Source organism: Dipodomys spectabilis, unplaced genomic scaffold (assembly GCF_019054845.1).
Source record: "Dipodomys spectabilis isolate Male_0828 unplaced genomic scaffold, ASM1905484v1 ptg000163l, whole genome shotgun sequence".
NCBI lineage: Eukaryota > Metazoa > Chordata > Mammalia > Rodentia > Heteromyidae > Dipodomys > Dipodomys spectabilis.
In genome coordinates this window covers 10,558,591-10,576,042 of record NW_024870840.1, presented here as the reverse complement: position 1 = coordinate 10,576,042, position 17,452 = coordinate 10,558,591, and the positions used below count along the sequence as shown (strand labels likewise).

At 39.9% G+C, this 17,452-nt stretch overlaps 1 protein-coding gene across 1 annotated transcript in view; it reads right to left on the bottom strand.

Annotated features, from left to right (window-relative positions):
• The window catches only part of Apaf1 (apoptotic peptidase activating factor 1), an 86,710-nt gene that overhangs the window by 44,226 nt on the left and 25,032 nt on the right, over positions 1–17,452 (bottom strand). Inside the window, exons 8-14 of the mRNA XM_042693265.1 lie at positions 15,718–15,956; positions 15,093–15,260; positions 12,775–12,906; positions 10,224–10,337; positions 9,357–9,541; positions 4,622–4,748; positions 3,186–3,311 (exon numbers count right to left, since the gene is read on the bottom strand). Coding sequence (XP_042549199.1) covers positions 3,186–3,311; positions 4,622–4,748; positions 9,357–9,541; positions 10,224–10,337; positions 12,775–12,906; positions 15,093–15,260; positions 15,718–15,956 — 1,091 coding nt within the window. The remainder of the gene's footprint in view (positions 1–3,185; positions 3,312–4,621; positions 4,749–9,356; positions 9,542–10,223; positions 10,338–12,774; positions 12,907–15,092; positions 15,261–15,717; positions 15,957–17,452) is intronic.

The following is a 17,452-nucleotide window of genomic DNA, read 5'->3' as shown; positions in this document are numbered from 1 at the left end:
CATAATTCTTGCTACTCAGGAGGCTGAGATCTGAGGATCGCAGTTCAAAGCTAGCCCTGCACAAAAATCCGTGGGACTCTTATCTCCAATAAACCACTCAGAAAACCGGAAGTGGTGCTGTGGCTCAAGTGGTAGAGTACTAGCCTTGAGCCGAAGAGCTGAGGGTCAGCGCCCAAGCCCAGAGTTGAAGCCCCACAACCGACAAAAAATATATACATATATTTTTGGGCTAAGAAGATAACTCAGTGGTAGAGTGTTTGCCTTTCATGCATGAGGCCCTGGGTTCAATTCCTCAGTACCACATAAGCAGAAAAAGCTGGAAGTGGCACTGTGGCTCAAGTGGCAGAGCACTACCCTTGAGCTAAAGAGCTGAGGGACAGTTCCCAGGCCCAGAGTTCAGGCCCCACAACCAACAAAAAAAAGAAAAAAAATATTTTTGAGTTAACATATCTTTCTAATGTAAGAGAATTGCACTGTAGAATTTCCATACATGCACACAGCACAGTTTGATCAAATTTATCCCCTCCACCACATTCATATTCCTTTGACCTTTTAGAGGTATTCATGTTTCCTCCCAGAGCATTCCCTCTGTTTTTGCTTTTGTAGTTGTTGTTTTTTTTGGGTTTTTTTTGGTCAGTTGTGAGGCCTGAATTCTGGGCCTGGGCACTGTCTACCAGCTCTTCAGCTTAAGGCTAGCGCTCTACCACTTGAGCCACAATGCCACTTCCAGCTTTTTCTGCTTATGTGGTAATGAGGAATTGAACCCAGGGCCTCATGCATGCAAGGCAAGCGCTCTACCACTGAACCACCTTCCCAGGCCCCCCATTCCTCTGTACCTTATCAAGAACTTATTAGAATCCCTCAGAGGTCCATAATTTATTTTTATTGTCTTTAGGTGGTTGTACAAAGAGGTTTCAATTCAACAGTCCATTTTTAAGTACAATGTATCCTGATCAACATAATCCCTCTTATGGCCCCTCATCTGTCCTAACTCACCAATCCTCTCAAGATGTGTACATTGAATATTATGGCTGCACAAAGAGTTTATTTTATTTTGAAGCTCTTGAATGAATTTTTAGCCTCTCATTTTATATTTTGACCTCTAAGAAACAGGAATTCAGTACTGTTATTCCACATAGCTCTAACTTTGAAAGTCCCCAGCACTTCAAGTATGACTCAGAGTAGAAGCTACAGAGTGAATTATTAACTGTTGGCTATAAAGCCACTGAGTCTAATATACTAAAAGCAGGTTTTCCCAAAGCCTCAGTTTTTTGGGTTTTTTTTGGTCAGTCGTGGGGCTTGAACTCTGGGCCTGGGCACTGTCCCTTAGTTCTTCAGCTCAAGGTGAGTGCTCTACAACTTTAGCCACAGCACCACTTCCAGTTTTCTAGTGGTTTACTGGAGATAAGAGTCTCACAGATTTTCCTGCCTGGGCTGGCTTTGAACTGAGATCCTCCGATCTCAGCCTCTTGAGTAGCTAGGATTACAGGCATGAGCCATTGACACCCAGTTCTATTTTATAGTCCTTTGCAAGCAACTGAAAAGTCAAGGAGAAGTCCCAAACCAACTATCTTGCCAGCCAGCAAAATTCAGTACTCTACAATTCCTTTGGGGGGAAAAAAAAAAGCCTAAAGTGAAGTCTTTTGCCCATACAGCAGTGATAAGACATCTCCCAAGACTCATACTTAGAGGTAAGACACAAGAAAAAGTAATTAATAAAGACAAAAATTGCTCTTCTTAGATTAAGACTAATTGGAGAGAGGTGACAGAACAAGAGAAGATAATGGAGGGAGACATAGAGTATGATCAAAGTACATTACACATATGTATTAAAATGTCATAATGAAAGCTAGTATTTTGGAGCCAGGCACAAGTGGCTCAAACCTGTAAGCCTTGCTACTCGGAGGATGAGATCTGAGGACTGCAGTTCGAAGCCAGTCCAGGCAGGAAAGTCTGTGAGACTCTTTATCTACAATTAACCACCAGGAAACCGTAAGTAGAACAGTGGTTCAAAGTGGTAGAACACTAGCCTTGAGCAAAAGAGTTCAGGGAAAGTGCCTAGGCCCTGAGTTCAAGCCCTATATCTAACAACAACAAAAAACAAAAAAAAAAAAAACAAAAAAAACTTTCATTTTGGACCATTATTATGTACTAAAAAAAAAAACAAGCCCGGTACTGGTGGCTCAACCCTAGCTTCTCAGGAGGCTGAGATCTGAGGATCGAGGTTCAAAGTCTGTGAAACTCTTATCTCCAATTAACCACAGAAGTGGTGCTGTGGCTCAAATGGTAGAGCGCTCACCTTGAGCTGAAAAACTAAGGGAAAGCACCCAGGCCCAGAGTTCAAGCCTCACAACTGACAACAACAACAACAAAAAAAACTGCTTTGATTGTTTCTTCATTTGTTTATACCAGTAAACTCATTTTTTACTGAACACATAAGCCAGTTCAGAAAGGCTAAAAAAGAAAAAAGTTGAGGGAAGTAGAGATAGGGAGGATCACAGTTTAAGGTTAGACAAAAAGTTAATGAGACTCTATCTCAGCAAACAAGCCAGGTACGATGGTTCACATCTATTGTATTAGCTACACAGAAGACTCTGTGTAGAAGAGCTCAGTCCAAGGTCAATTTGGACCAACATAGGAGACTATCTGAAAAATAACTAAAACAGTAAAAAGCTTAAGAGGAAGAACATCTGCCTAGTAAGTACAAAACACTGAGTTCAGACCCCAGAACCAGGACCAACAAAGAAAGAAAAAAAGTATATTTTATATCAGGAATCTGACCTCAGGCAATGATTTTGTGTAACTTTTAATCAGAAGTTATTCAAAGATTTCAACTGACATTTAATCCACAGACCGACCAGTCTATTCATTACTTTATAATTATTCTTATTTTTTTTTTGTGGTGCTGATGTCAAACTTGCACTTGCTAGCACTCTTCCACTGGGTAAATCCTCAACCCCCATTAATTTGTAATTAGTTTTACCCCCTGCCTCATAAATACCTCAGGTTGATCAATCTAAGCATTTTTGCTGGTGCTTAGAAAGAAAAAATTTTTCAGGAAATGTTAATTTACCATGAATCAAGTTATATCAGCAGGTAAGAGTCCTTCAGCCCTAATTATTTTCATCTTTTATGGAAAAAAAAATCAATGGTGATTTCAGCTCAAGAGGAAAATGTTTTCCTACCTTCACTTTTTTATCCACTGAACAGGTTGCTATAAATTTGTCATCTGTAGAAAATGCACAACAAAGCACTTCATCCTCATGAGCCTTGATTTCTAGAAGTTTCTCTCCTGTTTCAGCTTTGAACACCTGAAAAAGCAATAAATGTTTTACTATAAATCATATAATTATAAGTCATCATTCAATAAAAATTTCTTTAAAATATTTTACCCATGAGAACCATACTTGTTAAATGTTGGTGAATACCAATAAGAAGTGGCAGAACATAACTTTAGCTCCTGACACTATTATAGCAAATTATTAACACAATCAAATAAAAAGCATTTCATTCATTGTTTTCTTTCGGTAGATCAAAATCCAAAATAAGATTACCAATCAATGGGCTGGGAAGGCGGCTCAGTGGTAGAGTGCTTGCCTTGCATGCCTGATACCCTAGGTTCAATTCCTTAGCACCCCATAAGCAAAAAGAAAAAAGCCGGAAGTGGTGCTGTGGCTCAAGTGGTAGAGCACTTGCCTTGAGCTGAAGAGCTGAGAGACAGCGCCCAGGCCCAGAGTTCAGGCCCTACGACCAGACCCCAAAAAAACAAAAAACAAAAAAAGATTACCAATCAAGTACTATATAAATAAGGTATGTAATTATAACTTTGGAAAGACTAAAATTACTTTAAATATAAGAAGTTTTTGCTAATTCACTCCTATTTCCTTCTGGAGAACAAATGCAAAGAAAAATATTCATTCTTATTTTCTGAAAATAAATGAGAACTTAGAGGAAACTACTTAAAACATCTTTGAAAATAAGCTATTCCAATTCCTGTTAGCAGACTGAAATCTGTATCTAAGCCTTATATAAATAGTTACTTTACTTGATTACTTCTTTTCATCAGGGCCCTACTCACTATGATTAGGTCCTTGTATCTTTGAACAATTTCCATTTCCACATTAGCCTTAAGTGGCAAATATATGGCAGGTGACTGATTCTCAGGGTAACCAGCTCTTCTTTCTCACCTAAAAAGTTCAGAATTACAAAAATATGTAACCTTATCTTTAAAATCTCAAGAGCTGGGTGCCGGTGGCTCACACCTGTAATCCTAGCTACTCAGGAGGCTGAGATCTGAGGATCATAGTTCAATGCCAGCCCAGGCAGGAAAAGTCCATGAGACTCTTATCTCCAATAAACCACTAGAAAATCGGAAGTGGTGCTATGGCTCAAGTGGTAGAGTGCTAGCCTTGAAGAGCTCAGGACAGCACCTGGGACCAGAGTTCAAGCCCCACAACCGACCACAAAAAAATAAAATCTCTTGAGAAAGCTTTATGTTCAACAAATTTAGATTTTTCTATTTCTAAATTGCAATATTCTTAAATTTGAGGATTTAAATATATTAAATATGCAAAAGATTAGATGCATGCCTCTGAGTTTTTTCTTAAGAGAAATGTCATACCTGTAAGGTTTTATCAGCTCCACAAGAAGCTATTCTCTGACCATTCTCAGAAAAGCATGCATGGTAAACAGCATCTGTATGGGGGCGGACAACCAAGCGGGAGAGATTCTTGATGGTTTTTTTGTTTCTAAATACAAGGAAAAAAATGAACAGATATCCAATGAGAATGAACTGTTTTCTTTCAGTAATAAACTGTTTTTTATAGTGGTTATAGTCCCCAAAATACAAACTCATGAATAACATACAAATGACAGTATAAACTACAGCTAAAGAAAAAACACTATCTAGCACAAGTGACATTTTAGGAGAACAGGTACCCTGTATCAGCCTGCTGTGTGTTACAAAGTCACTAGTTGGAAAAAATTTATTTAGTCACATACATGCTGTCTTCTGTTCTCCTCTAATACAGTAATTAATGATAATGTGTGCAGATAAAACATTATATAAGCAACTTTTTAAAAAACATTCCATCATTTTTAAAATAAAGAACTATTGAAAACGAAGCTAATTTCCTAACTCAAGTTAACACTACACCCACCAGTATGATGATGTACTTTAAAACTGCTTTCTTCCACAATTATCTAGAAACAGTTAGAAAAAGATAAGCAATGTCATTTTCTTTGTATATTAATCTAAGGATTATCAACTATTCCAATACTATATTTATTATATTATTGCTGTAAGGGTAAAGGGTAAAGGAATGCATGCATACTTGAAACAGAAACAAGTATGAGAATAGTAATCTTAGCCACTCAGGAAGCTGAGATCTGAATATCGCAGTTCAAAGACAGACTGGGTAGAAAACAGCCAGGCAGAAAAATCTATGAGACTCTTACCTATAATTAATCACCTAAAAGCCAAAAGTAGACAATGGTTCAAGTAGTAGAGAGTTAGCCTTGAACAAAAAGGCTCAGAGTCAGCACCCGGGCCTTGAGTTCAAGCCCCAGGACTGGCCCGTGTGCAGACATACACACACACACACACACACACACACACACCACCACCACCAACAACAACAAACAAACAAACAAAAAAATGTGACAGGCCAAATAACACAGAAGTAAATCTTAGTTGGATCCTTCCTAGAACTTTACTAGAAGTAATATAAATTAATGTAAGAACTGGAAAACATAAGTTACTTACAAACTTAAAAAGAAACTGACTAAAATTAACTCTGGCCAGGTTTGATGGCACATGGCTGTAATACTAGCTACTCAAGTGGCTAAGATAAAAAAGACCATGTATTCAAACCTAGGTGACAAAACAAAACCTCATCACCCTTTACCCATCTACTTAATTTTCCAAATCTCAGGAAGTAATGTTTACAATGAAAAGCACATAGTAGAAGACCAAAAGGAATGAGTAACGAATGAGTGAATAAATGACTTTTTGGAAACTTATTACATTTAAGCTTTAAGTCTTTCTGCAATTAAAAAAAAAAAGTTCTACTACTGACATAAAGCATTCTTTGAGTATAGCTTGCTCAAAGGTAAGAAAAAATATATATACCTATAAATGAATAACTATTCTATTCTAGGACATTATAGCTTAAAATGCAGTTGATGCAATGGACAAAACAGAAATAAACAATACTTCATAGAAAACAAAAACTAAATTTCTGTCCATCTAATCCCTAACAAGCAGGAATTTATTCAAACTTCCACAGATTTCTAATGAATGCCAACTATGCAACCAGGCAACAGTGGCAGCAGTATCCCTAACTACTCAGGAGACTGAAATCTAAGGATGGTGGCTAGAAGACAGCCTGGGCAAGAAAGTCCCTGAGACTTGTATCTCTAGTAAACTACCAAAAAGCCAGAAGTGGAACTATGGCTCAAGCAAAACTAAGGGACAACACACCTAGGAACTGGGTTTAAGTACCAGCACACACACAAAAACAAAACAAACAAACAAAAAAGGTCTCCAAGTATAAACAGCCTTCTCCAAAGGGGAGGGGAGAGTCTTCTAGAACCACCACCTTCCCTAGAATGGAGGTCAGAGGGCAGTCTGGGCAGTGGCCAGGTACTGGCAAATCCAAAGCATCCTCTGATCTCTGCTGTCCCACATGGCTCCTAGCTGAACTGCTATGCTGCCTTCCACAAAGTTAGCCCTACAGGCCCTGGAGATGGAGTAAACTGACACCAGCAGTAGGCGCTCTCCTCCACCGCCCTCTCCAGGAGCAGAGAACAGCATCTGATGTTTCCTCTGAGAGCTCAATACTGACACATTTGTCATGACGTACCAAGTAAACGCACAGAACAAATAATGAGCCAAACACAAAACTGAAATGAGGCTGTTGGATCCTCCACCCTGCGGGCTGCAATGAGGAGGGCCAGGGGTTGGCTGTGGGCCTCGTCACTTAACCTCTCTGTCTCTGTTTGCATACTTGCAAAAGAGGTTATAAGAGGGAGCTGGGAATGTGGCTTGGTTGTACAATGCTTGCCTGGCATGCATGAAGCCCTGGGTTTGATTCTTCAGTACCACATAAACAGAAAAAGCCAGTAGTGATGCTGTGGCTCAAGTGGTGAAGTGTTATCCTTGAGCAAAAGAAGCTCAGGAACAGTGCCCAGGCCCTGAGTTGAAGCCCCAGGACAGGCAAAAATAAAAATAAATATGTTTATATATATACACACATACATATACACATATATACACATATATTTATATATATGACATATATATATATATATATATATATATATACACATACACAGAACTGGCACTGTGGCTCAAAGTGGTAGAGTGCTGGCCTTGAGCAAAAGAGCTCAGGGACAGCACCTAAGCCCTGAGTTCAAGCCCCACACCACCACCAACAAGAAAAAAATAAATGGGGCTGGGAAGGTAGTTTAGTGGTAGAGTGCTTGCCTACCATGCATGAAGCTCTGGGTTTGATTCTTCAGTACCACATAAACAGAAAAGGCCGGAAGTGCCGCTGTGGCTCAAAGTGGTAGAGTGCTAGCTAGCCTTAGGCAAAAGAAGTTCAGGAACAATACCTAGACCATGAGTTCAAGCCCCAGGACTGGCAAAAAAAAAAATTTTAGCTGCTTACTTTGTGTGTGTGTGTGTGTGTGTGTGTGTGTGTGTACGCACACTAGCCCTATGGCTTGAACTCAAGACCTAGGCATCCCTGAGTTTTTTTGCTCAAGGTTAGTACTCTACCACTTGAGCCACAGCTCTACTTCTAGCTTTTTGGTGGTTAACTGGAGATAAGAGTCTCATAGAGGGCTGGGAAGTTGGCTCAGTGGTAGAGCGCTTGCCTTGCATGCATGAGGCCCTGGGTTCGATTCCTCAGTACCACATAAGCAAAAAGAAAAAAAAGCCGGAAGTGACGGTGTGGCTTCAAGTGGTAGAGCGCTAGCCTTGAGCTGAAGAGCTGAGGGACAGCGCTTAGGCCCACAGTTCAGGCCCCATGACTGGACCCAAAAAAAAAAAATAAAAGATTAAAGAGTCTCATAGACTTTCCTGCTCAGGCTGGCTTCAGACCCTGATCCTCAGATCTCAATCTTCTGAGTAGCTAGAATTATCAGTATGAGCCACCTGCACGTAGTTGCTAAGCACTTTCTATCAACTGGTTGCTAAGCACTTTCTATCAACTCGGTACTGTTCAAACACTGTGTATACAGACATACATATACACAGGGAGTTCTTCAGTTCTCATAATAACGCTATAAAAAGGTACTCCTATTAGGCAAAACATGTTGAATAACTTTCATTTAATGATACACAATTAATAAGCAGCAGGCTGGAATCCAAATGTAGCCCAGGAAAAAATGAGCAAGATCCTATCTTAAAATCAAGCTTAGAATGGTCATTTATGTCTGTATTACTAGCTATTTGAATAGAAATAGAAGGATTAAGGTTCAAGGCTAGCCCTGAACAAAAAAAACTCAAGTCACTATCTGAAAAACAAACCAAAAACAAATAGGGCCACTGACATAGCTGAAGTGGTAGAGTACTTGCCTACTAAGCATAGGCTGTAAGTTCAAACACTAGTAAATACTCTCACAAGAAAGGACAAATTACTTTATACCATTATCTTATTTAAATCTTCAAAAAACAGTACTTACCTTAAAGAATAAGGATAGTTTTCCATTTTACATTTACGAGAGTGATCTACTACTTGTTCAAACTCACAAAGCTAGTCAAATCAGGTTTGTGCTTCTAAAGTCCATACTCTTTGCCACCATAAAATACAGTAAGCATTGCATATTAATATTTGGGATGATTTGTCAAAATGGCGTATTTCTGTGAACTGTGAAATATAATGGTTTTCTGCTATGCTAACTTCTATAGAAGTTTTCACTAAGAATGCTTGTTAAAAGTTCCAGCCCTGCTGGCCCCGGTGGCTCACCCCTGTAATCCTAGCTACTCAGGAGGCTGAGATCTGAGGATCGTGGTTCAAAGCTAGCCCGGCACAAAAGTCTGTAGGACTCTTATCTCCAATAAATCACTCAGAAAACCGAAAGTGGTGCTGTGGCTCAAGTGGTAGAGCACTAGCCTTGAGTTAAAGAGGTGAGGGACAGCGCCCAGGCCCAAGAGTTCAGGCCCCACGACCAACAAAAAAAAAAAAGAAAAGAAAAAGAAAGAAAGAAAAAAAAAGAAAAAAGAAAAAAGTTCCAGCCCTTTCCAAAGTAGTTAAATCTTCCTGCTTCCTGGAGTGAACTTATTCAGTACCTAAAAAATAATGACATAGTTAGCAATCCACTCCCTTTGATTTCCCTCATAACCTACTTACATCCACTCCAGGTAAAGCATTCCTTTATCAACCTCCTGCTTGGCCTGCAGCTTTGCTTGCTGATAAACTTCTGAAGTCTCTGGTTCACAAAGACCCAGTTGTACAATATTAGGAAATGGCTGTCGTCCAAGAAGGTGTCCATTTAAAGATAAAAACTCCTGAAAATTTTCGCAGACTGCACAATCCTGAAAATAAACTGAAATCTGTTAGAAATATAACCAAAGCCATGATCTGACATTTTTCTATTTCTGTGAGTCTTGTCATTTCAAAGACTTAAATGAAATATTCTCTGTATGAACCAAAATTTAATAGTCAACCATTAGGTAACAAATATACAGTGATCCTCTCCTTATTCTTCCTTTTTTTCCTGTGCCAGTCCTGAGGCTTGAACTCAGGGTGCAGGCACTGCCCCTGAGCTTTAGTGCTCACAGCTAGCACTCTACCACTTGAGGCACAGCACAATCCAGTTTTGGTGCTTAACTGGAGATAAGAATCTCAAACTTTATTGCCCAGGCTAGATTCCAACTGTGATCCTCAAATCTCAGCCTCCTGAGTGGCTAGGATCACAGGCATGAGGGCCTCTGGCATCTGGCCCTCTCGACTTTTATAAGGAAGGTAAAAACTTCATTATCTAACAGATTCTTACATCTTAAACACAAATACACATACACTGAAAACTTTACTCTGCCAACTTCAAACTTTAATCATACCTATAACTCCCAGCAGGCCAAAAGAAAATTAATTAAAATAATCAGGGCAATTGTCTCTATTCAACCATTCTATTATGCTCATTCCTACCATTAAATCTAGAACTGAATGTTAAAATTAGATGTGCTTTAAACATGAACTTTTAATACTAAGATATACCTTTTCATCCAGTATATGCCTGTATTCCACAAATTCATGAATCAGATGAGCTGGACCTAGGAGTTCTGTTTTTGCTTTAATCCAATCCAGAGAAAACATTAAGGTACAAAGTTCCTGACAGAAAAAAAAAAAGAGAGATAAATAGCACTGTTAAAAAGAATATGTATAAAGGGGCAGGGGGGGGGGGGGAAACAATGCTCAATAGGAAGTGTACTCATTACCTTACTCACGTAACTGTAACCCTCTGTATAGAATCTTTACAATAAAAAATTTTAAAAAAGGGCTGGGAAGTTGGCTCAGTGGTAGAGCGCTTGCCTTGCACATATGAGGCCCTGGGTTCGATTCCTCAGCACCACATAAGCAAAAAGAAAAAAGCCGGAAGTGGCGCTGTGGCTCAAGTGGTAGAGCGCTAGCCTTGAGCTGAAGAGCTGAGGGACAGCGCTCAGGCCCAGAGTTCAGGCCCCACCACCAGACCCAAAAAAATATATTAAAAAAAATATGTATAACATGAGAGAAACTTAGCAGATACTTAGAATTTAGGACAAAAAGTAAGCTGGTAAAAAAGGGATATTATCATCAGTCCCAAAATGGGCTTTACATCTTTACGGAAAATAAAGTACAGTTGAATTCAAGATTAAATATAAAACAGAAAACTTTAAAATACACTAGAAGGGCTAGGAAGGTGGCTCAGTGGTAGAGTGCTTGCCTTGCATGCATGAGGCCCTGGGTTTGATTACTCAGTACCACATAAGCAGAAAAAGCCAGAAGTGGCACTGTGGCTCAAGTGATAGAGCGCTAGCCTTGAGCTGAACAGATGAGGGACAGCGCCCAGGCTCACAGTTCAGACCCCACGACTGACAAAATAAATAAATAAAATAAAATAAATAAAATATACTAGAAGATGGGAAGAAGGTAAAGATCAGGAAGATCACAGTTCAAGACCAGCCCAGGCAAAACAGTTAGCAAGACTTCATCTCAATAAAACAAGTTGAGTGTGTCTACTATTCTAGCTATGGAGGAAGCATAAGCAGAAGGCCAGCCAAGCCAAAATAGGTGAGACTGTATCTGAAAAATAAGCTAATGCAAAAAAGGACTATCATACATATCAGAAACCTTAAAAAGATGGATTACACAGTGATTCCAATTCTACAAAATTTCCAAGGACATAATATGGACAAGTGAGAACCAGGAATACTCCTTGCAATGTCGTAAGAACAAAAGAAACTAAAACCAACCTAAATGTTCAATCAAAGTTTGGTTCAGTAAATTAGGGCACAAACATTTATTTAAATGTCATCATTGTGATATAGATTTATTAAGTGTAAATATATTTTACTAGGTGAAAAAAAATCAGGCTACAACAGTACATCATTTTTGTAATTAAGAAATAACATACCTGAGCATATAAAAGTTACTGAAAGCCTAGAGTTTTCTCAAATGTTTAGAGTAGTTGGCAAGCCTAACTGAAAATGTTATCTATGTATTGATTCAGTATTTCCTGTTAGATATCTTAATAGGTACATTAAGCTTAATATATTCAAAATGAATGGAAGTGGCTCTGTTCAAGTGGTAGAGTGTTAGCCTTGAGCACAAAGAAGCTTAGGGACAGCACCCAGGCCTTGAGTTCAAGCCCTAGGACCGGGGGAATAGATATAGATATAAGTACATACAGATATATATATATTCAAAATGAGTTCCTAACCTTCCCCTTCCCCTGATTGGGCATGAGGGAGATCTTGTTCTCCCTTAAACTTTACTATTCACTTAATGGTTCCATTCTTTCCACTGTACAAGCTTGCAGTCATCTTTGATTCTTCTCTTTGTCACAATGCACAGCAAATCCACCAGCATATCATAATTCTATCCTATAGCATCACTTTCTTCTCTTGTATACTTTGTCCTCCTGAGTACTTTACAACCTATGACCATACTACACAATTGTTTGCCTGTCTTCTCAAAGATTATAAGTCCGCTTGCTGCAGCTACTAATATACCTTCCTTAAATCACTGCAGGTAAAAACAGAAAGAAAAGAAAGAGAAAAAGGGAAAGTGAGAAATAAGTATAGAGGAGAAGGGATAGGAGAGGAGGAGAGAAAAGGGAGAAATGGAAGGGAGAGGAAAGAGGGAAAGTTTACATAAGCTACAATCCTTTTACTAATAAAACAAAGTTCTGTGCTGAGAAGTTGGCTCAGTGGTAGAGCGCTTGCCTTGCATGCCTGAGGCCCTGGGTTCAATTCCTCAGCACCACCCACAAAAAGAAAAAAGCTGGAAGTGGCGCTGTGGCTCAAGTGGTGGAGTGCTAGCCTTGAGCTGAAGAGCTGAGGGACAGTGCCCACAGAGTTCAGGCCCCACAACCGGACCCAAAAAAAACAAAAACAAAAAAACCAAAGTTCTAATATAGGACAACGTATGTTTACAAACACGACAACAAAGAAATGCATTTAAAGGTTAAAAAACATCTTCAGTAAATAGAAATGTAGAAAACAGAAAAATCTTTTCCAACATATATGAGAAAAAAGTCAGATAAGAGAATTTTCCAGTGAATCCTTACTTTGTGCATATTCGCACTGGCCATGTGAAATGCCAGAAAATTGTACCAATACATGCAGTCCTCCTGATCTGGAGAAAGAGTATGTGGCTGGTGATACCTCTGAAATTGAGTAATCATCTTCTTATGTAGATCCTGAAACCCAAATTAAACATTTCAGAGGACAGAAACAACTTTAGAACCTAAGCAGCACAGTACGTTAAGCTCCTGAAACTACTGGGTAAATACAGGAAGTCTACTCTATGAAATACTTCACAGTGAAGAAAACAGGCTAAGAAAGTTAACATTTATATATTATCAATAAGACATATCAAGCCCAAGTACTCCCTAATTTGATGGGCTGAAAAGACATAATGCATCTGTGGTTGTGTTTTTTTTTCCTTGGGGGGGGAGGGAGTCAGTTGTGAGACTTGAACTCAGGGACTGAGCGCTGTCCTTGAGTTCTTTCACTCAAAGCTAGCCCCACCACCACTTCTGGTTTTCTGATAGTTAAGTGGAGATAAGAGTCTCACAGACAGCCGGGCGCTGGTGGCTCACGCCTGTAATCCTAGCTACTCAGGAGGCTGAGATCTGAGGATCGCGGTTCAAAGCCAGCCCGGGCAGGAGAGACCGTGAGACTCCTATCTCCAATAAACCACCAGAAAACCGGAAGTGGCGCTGTAGCTCAAGTGGTAGAGCGCTCGCCTTGAGCTGAAGAGCTGAGGGACAGCGCCCAGGCCCAGAGTTCAAGCCCTACGACCGACAAAAAAAAAAAAAAAAAAGAGTCTCACAGACAGCCGGGCACTGGTGGCTCACGCCTGTAATCCTAGCTACTCAGGAGGCTGAGATCTGAGAATCGCAGTTCAAAGCCAGCCCGGGCAGGGAGACTCCTATCTCCAAAAAACCACCAGAAAACTGGAAGTGGCGCTGTAGCTCAAGTGGTACAGCACTCGCCATGAGCTGAAGAGCTGAGGGACAGCGCCCAGGCCCAGAGTTCAAGCCCCACGACCAACCAAAAAAAAAAAAGAGTCTCACAGACTTTTGTGCCTCGGCTGGCTGTCTCTGAACCATGATCCTCAGATCTCAGACTCCTGAGTACATAGGATTACAGGTGTGAGCCACCAGTGCCTGGCTTATCTGTGGTATTTTTTGACAATTATGTATAACCTCAATCTAGCCAGGAAAAAAAAATCAGAAAAAAACTAGATTAGTGAACACTGTACAAATTATTGGCCAAGATTCTTCAAAAGTGACCAGGTTGAGCTGGGGATAGAACCTAATGATAGAGCACATGGTGCTATGCATGCAGCTCTGGGTTCAATCTCTAATACCAGAAAGACAAATGTGACAAGGCCATGAAGACAAAGACTAGGGAGTTATCAGTTTTTCAGTTTTGAAGAGACAAAGGGAAATGACAACTGGGGAAAAAAGATTGTAGGAAAGCCATTAGTGGGAAAGGTGTAGAATGAACTCAAGAGTTTGTGGATTGGTTAATAAGTGTATCAACAGTGACTTTCTAAATTTGGTATATGTACTATCGTTATATAAAATATTAACATGAAAGGAAGCAAGGAAAAGGTTTATACATAGAAACTCTCTGTACTGGGGCTGGGAAGGTGGCTCAGTGGTAGAGCGCTTGCCTTGCATGCCTGAGGCCCTGGGTTCGATTCCTCAGCACCACATAAGCAAAAAGAAAAAACCCAGAAGTGGCGCTGTGGCTCAAGTGGTAGAGCGCTAGCTTTGAGCTGAAGAGCTGAGGGACAGCGCCCAGGCCCAGAGTTCAGGCCCACGACCGGATCCAAAAAAGAAAAAAGAAAAAAAAAAAAAAGAAAGAAATTCTCTGTACTATTTTGTAACTTTTCTACAAGTCTAAATTTTTTTTTTTTCCAAAATAATAAGTTAAAAAAGTACAGACAGGACTAGGAATATACTTGGTGGTAGAGTGCTTGCCTAGCATGTATGAAGCTCCAGGTTCAATTCCTCAGTGCTGTGGCTCAAGCTGTAGCGTGCTTGCGTTGAGCAAAAGAAGCTTAGGGACAGTGTCTAAGTCCTGAGTTCAAGCCCCAAGACTAGCAAAAAAAGTACAGACATAGCCGGGCACTGGTGGCTCACGCCTGTAATCCTAGCTACTCAGGAGAGATCTGAGGATCGTGGTTCAAAGCCAGCCCGGGCAAGAGAGACCGTGAGACTCCTATCTCCAATAAACCACCAGAAAACCAGAAGTGGAGCTGTAGCTCAAGTGGTAGAGCACTCGCCTTGAGCTGAAGAGCTGAGAGACAGCGCCCAGGCCCAGAGTTCAAGCCCCACGACCGACAAAAAAAAAAGTACAGACATGCTAGTACCTGAAGCTGACTGCGATTCTTTTCTGTAAGAAAATCTACTTGAAGATCATGTAAATAATAACGAAATGACTTCCCATTCCGATCACAGAATAAGAGAGATTTATTAACGAACTCTTGCAGTATGTCTTCAACCTCTTCAGTTTCCATGTCCCACAGAATGCATAATACCTAGGAAACATTTTTGGCATTTAATATCACAGAAGTACAATGAATAGGACTATGTATAAAATATTAATATGTACACAGCAAAAATAAATTTTAAAAAAGCCATTATGTTAAAACCCTACATGAGAACATCAACATTTCATAAAATGCTTAACTATCCCTAAAGGTTGAAAAAAGAAAGAGAAATTGGATACTTTTCTAGCTCCCCTAAAACAGATGAGAACTAGGTAACTCATGAGCTCCAAGCAAGCCTTTCATGGAGAATAAGAGTAGAGGGACTTCTGGACCTTCTTCAGCCTTTCATGGAGAATAAGAATAGAGGGACTTCTGGACCTTCTTCCTTCACTCAGTTCTATTGGTCTTACCCATGCATTATAACTTGAAACAATGTCCTCAGTACTATATCAAAGGTCATGTGTCCTAAGTACTCAATGTCAAGAATAGTTGGTCCATTTGTTACCTTTGTAGGCACCTTAACATCTTTCTGAAAGATGGAAAGATCTGTGTAATAATCTTTGATGTCTTCTCTGAGCATTTCAACACTTATAGACATGGCTTCATCCAGAGCCTCATAATCATATGATGAAGATTTCCTTATTCTCTTAAATTGCTTATTCTGAAGTTGCCTGAGGTAGTAATCCCAGCGATTAGGAAAATCACGTAAAAGTGCACCAATTAAAGACACCACAAGAGGAGAACCTTAAATTAAAAAAGAAAGAATTGTGTTAATATCATCTTACTTTTTAAACGCATTATCAAGAAACAACTTAAAGAATCGTTTCTAATGCATATTATTTTGTGTTGGTGTGCACCCACATACTCAAGCTGGAGCTTAAACTCAGGGCTTGGGTGCTGTTCCTCAGCTTTTTCTTTCAAGGCTGGTGCTCTATTGCTTGAGGCAAAGCTCTACTTCTGGCTTTTTGGTGGTTAACTGGAAATAAGAGTCTCATGGACATCCCTACCAAACCTGGCTTTAAATCTCAATCCTTAGATCTGAACCTCATGAGTAGCTAGAATTACATGTTTGAGCCATCAGCACCTGGCTTCAAAGTCGTGTGTGTGTGTGTGTGTGTGTGTGTGTGTTTGTGTGTGTGTGTGTGTGTGTGTGTCTCTGTGTTTGTGTGTCTGTGTGTGTCTGTTTGTGTGTGTGTGTGTGTCTATGTGCCAGTCTTGGAGCTTAAACTCAGGGCCTGAATGCTGTCTCTGAGCTTTTTTGCTCAAGGCTGGTGCTCTACCACTTGAACCACAGTACCACTTCCAGCCTTTTCTGAGCAGTTTATTGGAGATTATAGTCCCACAGAGTTTCCTGCCAGAACTTACTCTGTACCATGTTCATCAGATCTCAGCCTCTTGAGTAACTTGGATTACAAGCATGAGCCACCATGGGAAAATGCTCACAATATATAAAAAGGACGAGAGTCAAAACACTATATACAACAATAATCTAAATTTTAATTTCACTATAGACAAATTTTGTCAAAAAATGAAATCAAAAGACATATGAAAACATAAATATAAATATATATTTGACAAAATTATGCAAAGGGCTAATAGCTTCAATAGTTAGGAGTATTTAAAATGCAATTAAAATATTTATATTTTAAAAGAAAATAAGGTAAAGGATACCTTTTTTTTTTTTTTTGTCGGTTGTGGGGCTTGAACTCTGGGCCTGGGCGCTGTCCCTCAGCTCTTCAGCTCAAGGCGAGCGCTCTACCACTTGAGCTACAGTGCCACTTCCGATTTTCTGGTGGTTTATTGGAGATAAGAGTCTCACGGTCTCTCCTGCCCGGGCTGGCTTTGAACCGCGATCCTCAGATCTCAGCCTCCTGAATAGCTAGGATTACAGGCGTGAGCCACCAGGGCCTGGCTGGTAAAGGATATCTTAAAATGCAAACAACCAATAAACAAGTGTAATACTATGATACACGTATTCTGAATTTTTGTCCAAGGTTCCTAGCTCATAACTCCCTCCTCAAGGCAGCTAATAGAAACTACAGTTTATTGTAGGTGACCATCAGAAACTCAAATCCCCTATCTTTCTGTCTTGTAACTTGTCATAAAGAAATCTTCTGATTATGTTTTTTGTCAGATAATATATCAAGAACTCATTTCAGAAGGATCCCACCCCATACATATAAGAAAGGAACACTGCACACAGACTCCAAGAATCCAGGAAAAACTTGCTGAGTTTTCCC